Genomic DNA, 9,117 nt, shown 5'->3' on the forward strand with positions numbered 1-9,117 from the left:
AAAGAAGATTACTATTTCCATGTGACACAAGGCGGCGCAGGAAGATTGCCGTGCTTTCCTTTGGGGGCAGGCAGGGAGGGAGCAGCGGTTCCTAAAACTCCCTGGATTATTTTAAACTAGAGTTATGTTTCACTTGATTGTTTTCATTTCTATTTAAGGGGCAGGAGAAAGTAAAAGTGGTGTTACTATAAAAGGAGATTGGAGGATAATTCCTCACTCCTGCATTGGTTTTCTTGGTGTGATTGCACCAGTTTGGTAGAGTAACCTTAGAATAACACGAGTAAAGAAATGCAGCCCTTGGACAACGCCATCGACCAGTTCCCTCTCCCCTTCCTCCACCTCTCCCTCCCTCCATCGACTCCTGACTTGCCCGTTAGCTCAGCAAAATCCATTTCAGTTGCACGGAGCCAGGGCTCGGGACTGAACTCTGCAGGGAGAGCTCGAGGCGGCCAAAGCAAACTCCCTTCGGGCTGTCCCAGGACTCGTGGAAATGTTTCCCTCGGTGGCAAATGCAAACAACTCCCCGGTGTGGTGCTGGCCTCGTGTTTCCCTCACTCTGTACGTCTGACCTTGCTCTCTGGCCTGGCCAGTGCCTGTCCGTTGGGCGACCGACCACCCAGGACCAGGCTCCTGGAGCCAGGCAGCGGGGCTGAGGCTGGAGCTGCCCGTGATCCCAAAGCCCATCGATGTCAAACCCCGAAACCAGAGACAGGGACTAGCTCATAGCTCTGGTAGTGAAATGTATTCCTTTTGCAAGCAAGAAACATGCACAGTCCACCCTTACAACTGGGAGAACTGGTCTTTTGGAATATTGGTTCTGAACTCAGTTCCTTTGGGAGTTTGCAAACAACCCGCCACCAGATCCCGGGTCCAGCAAACACCATCTTCATACCAGCATTGCACCATGCGAGTCGGGCTCTGGCTGGAGAGCTGCTGGCTTCGAGTCCGTGCTGGATGCGTTCTGTGGTAGGGCTCTCGTTACGGACTAGTTCACAGATAATTTTGAAACGAGGTGGGGGAGCAAATGAGATGCATTTCAGGCTGACTCTTGGAGGGATAGTCAGCCATGGTAAAATACATGTCTTATTTTACTGCTAATCCCAAATATTTCATCAGTGTTTACTTATAAGGCCTTGTAATTCAAATTAAACAAAATTAGAGTATTTATCCACAGATCACAGTGACTCCTCGCTGTGTGGCCATGTCCCCTTCTGAAAACCACCCTGCCTGCGGCAGGCAGGTGTGGTCCAGCCTCAGCGTTAGCTCCGTTTAATTTCCCCTCTGCCTCGTCCTGCTGACAGATGGCAGCTCGAAATGGAAAACCCTTCCAGTGTTGATCAGAGGAGAAGCAGTGTCCTAGGCTGAAGTGATGGGGAAGCAGCCAGCAGCGCTGCAGTGAGCTACCCGGCTTCACGCAGGTGTCAGAGCAGCATCCAGGCGCTTTCCTTCCAAAGCAGGGGACCGAGCGTGTCCCAGCAGCTCGTCACCCATCGTCTCGCTCCTTGGCACAAAGAGAATTTGAGAAATCGGTATTTTGTGAGCCCCTCCGGAGCGGTGGTTCTCGCAGGAGAGCCTCCTGGCAGCAGTTGTGTTGGGCTGCAGTGACATCCAGCGGCTGCTCCCGATGGACCTCCCCGGGCTGAGCGCACGGTGCTGCCCGGATCGCTGCACAGCTGGCCTGGGGAAGTGCAGATTTTTTCTCAGTGCTGAGCAGAGCAGCGGTCTGAGCAGCTTGGGAACTTGGTACTGATCTCAGCAAGCTGCGGCTGGCTCTTAAAGTAAAAGAGAGGTGCTGTATTTTTACCTGCAGATATATTTCAAATCATTTAGAACTTGCTGTCCCTATACGCCCTGTTGGTTACAAGCTCTCGTTAGCTAAGCAGCCCTGTGCAAGGCCTTCCACAGACAGACAACAAAAGTCTTTCCCAAAAATAAGTATCTGCATCACAGCTATAATTTATCAAAATAAGGGAAAATCCACAGAGGTGGAAAATTCATGAGGACAGGCTGAGAGAGTTGGGGGTGTGCAGCCTGGAGAAGAGAAGGCTCCGGGGAGACCTTCCAGCACCTTCCAGTGCTGAAAGGGGGCTACAGGAGAGATGGGGGGGCTCTGGGTCAGGGGGTGCAGGGACAGGACCAGGGGGAACGGTTTGAAGCTGCAAGAGGGGAGATGGAGATGAGATGTGAGGAAGAAATGTTTTCCTGTGCGGGGGGTGAGGCAGTGGCCCAGGGTGCCCAGAGAAGCTGTGGATGCCCCATCCCTGGAGGGGTTCAAGGCCAGGCTGGATGAGGCTTTGGGCAACCTGGGCTAGTGGGAGGTGTCCCTGCCCATGGCAGGGGGTGGCACTGGCTGGGCTTTAAGGTCCCTTCCAACCTAAATTGTTCTGTGATTCTGTGATGATCCTATGAAAAATAGTCCCTGTATGTGTGTTTTACACTCTCTCTTTGTGTCTGACCACCCCTTCAGGAACCAGTGAAGATCTATTCCAGGACTCTGAGGGGCGGGAGGGATCTGAGCCGATCGAGGAACACCAGTTTTCAGACCTAGAGGAATCTGACGATGATGATGACAATGAAGATGAGGAAGATGAGGAGGAAGAGGAGAGCCAAGATGAGCCACCTTTAAAATTGCCAGAAGGCAAACATACCACCCTCCCGATGCACTCTTCAGGTGGCTCTCCATCTTCTCAAGAGGAAGGCACTGAAATAGCATTGTCCTTAGCGCAAGAAACTGTTTCCAGCAGCCAAAAAGTAGGTGAAGGCCAGCAGGCCTCCTCCTCAGGGCTGGAAACAAAGTGGTCAGCAGACAGCAGTGACATTGCTGTGTGCCACAGCTTCCTGAGCCTCCACAGACCAGCTTTGACCTCCACCGAGCAATTGGCTTCTGCTGAGAGAGAGTCTGTCACAAGGCCACAGATGTCCTTAGTTATGGACCTGTCAACCTCAAAAGACACCTCCCCGAGGAAACGGTGGTCTCCGAGCCAGGACTCTGGCAGAGGTGGTGGCAGCAGCAGACCAATGCTAGGGAGAAAGCACCTATTAACCAAAAATGAAACTTCACCGAAACGGTTTTCACCAACTAGAGAACTGGCTTCTCTAAGGTGCCTGTCTCCAGGGAGAGGGTTGTCTCCTTGCCAGCGCGTCTCTCCCAGGCGGGAGGCATCTCCGCTGAGATGTGTGTCACCAAGACTTGAGCTGTCACCCAGCAGGCATCTTTCCCCCAGAAGAGAGCTGTCCCCGAGAACATACCTTCCACCCGAAGGAGAAGTCTCCCCTGTGAGGCACTCGTCGCCGAGCAGAGAGATGTCATCGGTCAGATATTTATCGCTGAAGAAAGTCTTGTCTCCAGGCTGTTCGGAGTCGCCCAGGTATCCATCCCCTGGCAAGGAGGACTTGCCTGGTCCTAGCAAATCAGCAGCAGATGACAAAGTTCAAAGCTCATATCAAGCCCAACATGGGATATTATCTTCGATGCCTCTACCTCACAGGTTCTTTGGCAAAAACATACAGCTCTACGAGTCCAAGCTGGTAAGTTCAAGGCCCTTTTGCTTTCTAGCCCCTGCAGTACGTTCTCTGATATGTTTCTTAATGAAAGTTGCAGTGCAGAAGTGCCCAGTGACTCTGACTGTGACCGATATCCCAGGTAACCCAGAGAAAAGTGACAGTGGACAGCAGTGGGCTTTGCACCCATTTTGGTCCTGCCCATCTCAGTTGAAGATAAATCAAGTTGTCCCTTTAGTAAGGGGATTATTTATACTCCTGACCCAACCAGTCTCCTGCTGAGACATGCATTAAGGCTGATGGCTAGTTGTCACTAAGAGGCTTTTTTTTTTTTTTTCCCTGCAAATTTGAAACCCATTTCTGAGCTTTCACCAGCTGGGGTGAAGCTGTGACCATTTTTCACTGGTCAGTGACCTGAACCAGATCATTGCACTCCATTGCTGACTCCTGGGCTACGCACATACGCAGCCAACTCTGCTAGATGAACTGCTGAGACGTGTTTGTTTGGACATCTCTGATTCCATCTCGCTTCTCTCTTCAGCACAGAGAAGTGTTTCCCAGCAAGTCCAGAAGAGTATTTAATCTCTCTGCTGGACATATCAAATCCTATGGGTAAAGGAAAATTACATGTTCCTCCCACTGCTACAGGCAAATGAGACCTTGGGTTTGGTGGAACCTTTCCCATTGCTACCCAAGTGCCTGCCTCTCCTGTAACTGATGCTGAGATTCAGTTGCTGGGGTTGCTCTGCCATGAAACTGGTGTGAGGAGAGACTGGAGCCCTTAGGGACAGCTCTGGGATGAGAGAGGCCCTTCTACAACCCCTGGAGAACCGCTCACGGCAGATGCTGACCCAGGTGTTCTGCAGAAAAGCCACAGCGGGCGTTTCGTCCGTGTCTATGATAACGTGCCGTCTTTTGGTGCTGCCTTCCTTCTGCTTTCCACTATGAGTGCTTGTCTCACCTTCTCAGAGACTCTCCTTTGGTTTAGGTCAAAATTTTTGCTTACTTTAATGCTATTTCCCTTTAATGCTGTCAATTAACTTCTCGTGGTGAATCTCAAGGCTGTAGAAACCCCAATCCTTCAACTCTAAAGCATCTCTGTCAGGACAGCTGCCCCCTGCCACCACTTGTAGCAAATCCCCTAGGCTCCCCAGTCCATCATATACCCCTGCTGATCTGCACATTCACACCTTTTGACTTACACTCTCACACACATACCTTTTTGTTCCATTTTCCTGCTCCTTTTATGACCCAAAGTCACCACGGTTGTTTTTCTCATGTGCCTCCAAAGCAACAATAAAGACCTGAACAGGAAATTTCCCATTTATTAGTGAGATGGAGAAGTGGGCTTTCATTGCAAAACTACATTCCTGGTAAGGCTACAAGAGACAGAAGAATCAGAGGTGGATTTATCATATCCCAAACGGAGCTCTGTGCTCAAAACTGGTGCCCCGTGCATTGCTTAGGAACTCGGAGGTGATCTTAGCCTGGTTTCTGCAAAGTCCGTGCATCAGGCCTGTCCGTGAGCATCTCCCTCCCCGCTGTCTCTTGCAGTAGGTCATCTCTCCTTCTGGTGGCTGTTGCACCATTGAGATGATGGGTTTGGGGGTTTCCCAGCATCCCTGTTGTGATTCTGGCAAAATTCTTGTGGATAATTGAGATTTAGCAAGTGTTTGGGCTTTAACTGCTGACCAAGTGCGCACTATCTTCAGTGGCTCTTGCTTTCTCTCTCTTCTGTTCTCTTCTGCTGCTTTCCTCTGTCGCCTCTTCGTAGAGATGCAGCTCACAGAGTCAGGCAATTATCCAAAATCCTACTAAGAAATATGCCCTCCAGTGAATCCTCAGATTTTATAGCTAACCCCATCTTAAAGGAAAGTTGATTTCAGTCTCTGTTGCTTCCTCTTCTTGGGAGTCCTGTTTAAGGGGTTCGTTATAACCTCATCACTAATGAATCCATTTCTGTTTAGCCACATATCTCTCCATGATGTACGTTAGGAAACTATGTGAAGCACCGAGAGAGAAAGAGGAAAAGGTAAAATAGTAGGGACTTACCCCTTGCTTTCTACAGACCACCCCGTGAGGGTGGTGGTGGGGACCAGGCAGATGGGTGTGCTTTGAGTCAGAGGAGAGTTAACGCTGTCCCTCACTCGGTCCAAAACATCCTTGCAGTTAGCAGCTGTAAGGATGTGATCCCGCTTTAAGAAAGTCCAGTAAAAAGAAATAACATTGTTCTGGGCTCTCAGGAACCCCATGTACTGAAAGGGACCCAAAGTGGCTCAAATGGCAGGAAACACTGGCATCCTCTTCCAGGGTGTCAGAGGCAACTGTGACAATAGGACAAGGCGTAATGGTTTTAAATAAAATATTTATTTAAATAAATGGTTTTAAAGAGGGTAGATTCAGACTAGATATAAGGAAGACATTTTTTTACTATGAGGGTGGCGAGGCACTGGCCCAGGTTGCCCAGAGGGGTGGTGCATGCCCCATCCCTGGAAACATTCAAGGTCAGGCTGGACGGGGCTCTGAGCAGCCTGGTCTGGTTGAAGATGTCCCTGCCCATGGCAGGGGGGTTGGACTAGGTGATCTTTAAAGGTCCTTTCCAACCCAAACCACTATTCTATGATTTTATAATGATCCAAACCTAAACCAAAGCCCTGGATCCGTGCCCCAGCAGACCGTGGGCGTATTTGGACCCAGAAGGCAAACACTGTGTTGCTCCTTACCTTAAAGGTTTGGGCATCCAAACCTTCTCAGTTGATTGATCTCCCTCAAATTAGAATAAAATGTTCACAAAGTCAATCCTTACAGTGAGCATTAATGATGCTAATGCTGTAACTTGCTCATAGCACTGATTCATCTCTTTCTTTTCCCTCTCGGTGCAGAAGATAGAACCACGAAGCCCAACGTGCTCACCTGGCATCACGCAGCCCGTCTGCTCCAGACCCTTGCAGGCACCTCACGAAATACATATCCACGCTCCCAGCCGAGGGGAGGAGAACGTCTTCAGCCATCTCCCGTTGCATTCGCAGCAGCTCACCAGGACCCCGTATCCTATGATTCCCATTGGGGGCATCCAGATGGTCCAGGCGAGGCCCAGCACCCATCCCAGCTTGGTGCCCAGCTCCGTCGTGTCCCTGCAAGCCGGACACTTTGCCTCTGGCAGCAGCGGCTTCACGGAGTTCAGCCTGGCTTCCCAGAGGGACGAGGAACCGCAGGTCCCGCGGGAGCCGTCGTCGGCGTCTGTCTCCCCGGTTGCAAAGGTTTCTAAATACACGCTGTCCCCCGAGCTTACGAGCAGCACTTACTTAGAAGAGAAAATGAGGACTAGTGAGCTTCAGCAAAAGACAGACCAGGAGGAATACAGGGTAAAAATGTTCGCTGAGTCCAGCCGCGCGGAGCAGGCAGGCTGCTCGGCATCCCCAGCCAGCCCCAGCCCAACCCACGAGCACTCTCCAAAGCCTTCGACAAGCGGGGAAGAACCCTTGAAAAAACCGGGCAAGAAGCAATGTGGCAGCTCGAGCACTTCTTTCGAATCATCCTGCACTTTCATCTCAGATCTCCCCTCCCAGCCGTTGGACCGAAGCAGCAGCACCGGCTGCCTCTCAGAGCCCTCATCGAGCCATTCGCACGCCCAGCCCTTCGCCGTCCGGAGGAGAAACCTCTCCGGAGAGCCCAGTCGCCGAGGGGGAACCTCCAGGAAGAGCAGTCCACACCTGGAGCACGCAGATTTAGGTCAAACTCCAAAAAAGGTGGATGAAAACACGGGAAGTACTTAAGCCTCCAGCATCTGTTCCACCTTTAGGCTTCCGATGTAAAATCAAGAGACATTTTCAACACTATTTCCTTTAGTATAATCATCGCTATAAGAAGCACTCTAGTGAATGACCAAACCCATGGAAGATTCCTGGTTTTCTTTGTCCCAGTCTGGTATTATCTCCACATGTATGCAGTTACTTGTGCCTTTTTATATATACCTTTTGTTGCTTGAAATGTACAAAAATGTTTGAGGCTGTGAATATTTTTTTAGAGTTTTTTGGAAAGGGGTTTGTTAGACCTTGTCTTTTTTTCGCCATTTAGGTGTGCGTTATAATGGGCCTGAGAGATGCAGAAAGGAAAGGGTTAAGCATTTTAAGAGGAAGAAGATGCACTGAAAACAAAAACAAAACAGAAGAACTTTTTTATATTGATTAAATGATTAAAAAAAAAAAAAAGACCCCAAACCCTCGCTCCTGTGTACAGAAGTTTATGATTCGTATTTATTACATGCTTTATTTAATTCTCGCAAAGTGCTTGGTTTTTTTTTTTTTTCCTCGCATCCCTCTGATTGCCTATGGTTGTGCTTTAAACAGTTGAGACTGCTTTGCATTTGAAAAACGTGTTTACCCTGAACTTGTAAATGAAACTAGCACTTCCTTGAGTAGGGGGAGGTTCCTTCGCAGGGAGAGAAATTGTCACTCAAAAGAGCAAAATGCATCTTGAGCATCCCTCCCTCCTACAGAACCCGTCAAAGCACTTTTCTAAAAAAAGGGACAAAAAAAAAAAAAAAAAAAGGTTCTTCTTCAAAGATTTAACTGCAAGAACATAGGAATGTATCGAATGTAGACCCAGTGCCAGGAATGGTGTCTCTCGCTGGACGAGCCGGCCTCCTGCTTGCTTTAATCCTTCCATCCCGCTCCCCGCACACGGCCGCTCTGCGGTGCTCCCGGCATCGCCCCGGCAAAGTCGTGCCTGTGCCTGAGAGCCCCTCTTTGCTGGGGTTTGGAAGCCCTCTGTAAACATCCTCCCTTCATTTCAAAAATGGAAGTAAACTCAGCCTTGCAAACCATTTTTCTTCCATAATTTTTTCGTTGTGGACCAGCTCCCTCCATCCCATCCCTGCTCGGTCCTGCTTGGCTTCGGCTTCGTTGAGCTGAGAGATGCAGGAGGAGTTTCTGCTCCGTTCGTTCGCATGCCTGCGGCTCGAGTGACTCTGTGGCTTCTTTTAATTTTATTTATTTATTTAAGCAGAAGGGCACAAACCTAGTCCTTATTGTGCAGATGGGCCTTTTTTTTTTTTTTTTGGTGTTTTGGAAGAAAAAAAAAAAATGATGCTGCTGAGTGGTTAATGTCTGCAATCAGCTTGTTATGCATGCACAGTAACTTTCTCCAGAGCAAAATTTTAACTCTGACCATCCGTAGCGGAGCAATGGCCTCTACTGCCAATAGATACGACACCAAATACAGAGAGAGTCGCCGGAGCCGTTCCTCTCTGTCACGTTATCACACTTTTTAAAAGTTGGGTACGTGTTTGCCCGAGCGGACAGCAGGCTCTGTACTACTTCAGAGGGTTTTCTGGTCTATGGAATCTGTACAAACCTCTTTTTATTTTTATTTTAACAAAGAAACAAACAAAAGATATAAATATTTAACCAGTGGACCAGTTCTTTCTTCTTTCAGAGCTGTTCCAGTTTATCGGGTACGTAATACACTTTTTAAAAAAAAGAGAAAATAAAAAAAAATTAAAAGAAATCAAATAAAACCCTGAATGAGAACATATTTCCTTGCCAGACTTGATGAGCTATGAACTGTTCCCGTTTCACGGGCAAATAATAGAAATTTTTTAATGATCTTCTGTGA

The 9,117-nt window shown here is 48.9% G+C and overlaps 1 protein-coding gene across 1 annotated transcript in view; it reads left to right on the plus strand.

Annotated features, from left to right (window-relative positions):
• Positions 1-7,277, plus strand: part of HIVEP3 (human immunodeficiency virus type I enhancer binding protein 3) — a 65,014-nt gene extending 57,737 nt beyond the window's left edge. The window contains exons 5-6 of the mRNA XM_010080271.1: positions 2,468-3,528; positions 6,384-7,277. Coding sequence (XP_010078573.1) covers positions 2,468-3,528; positions 6,384-7,277 — 1,955 coding nt within the window. The remainder of the gene's footprint in view (positions 1-2,467; positions 3,529-6,383) is intronic.
• Positions 7,278-9,117: the final 1,840 nt, after the last annotated feature.

This window comes from Pterocles gutturalis, unplaced genomic scaffold (assembly GCF_000699245.1).
Source record: "Pterocles gutturalis isolate BGI_N339 unplaced genomic scaffold, ASM69924v1 scaffold7024, whole genome shotgun sequence".
Classification (NCBI taxonomy): domain Eukaryota; kingdom Metazoa; phylum Chordata; class Aves; order Pterocliformes; family Pteroclidae; genus Pterocles; species Pterocles gutturalis.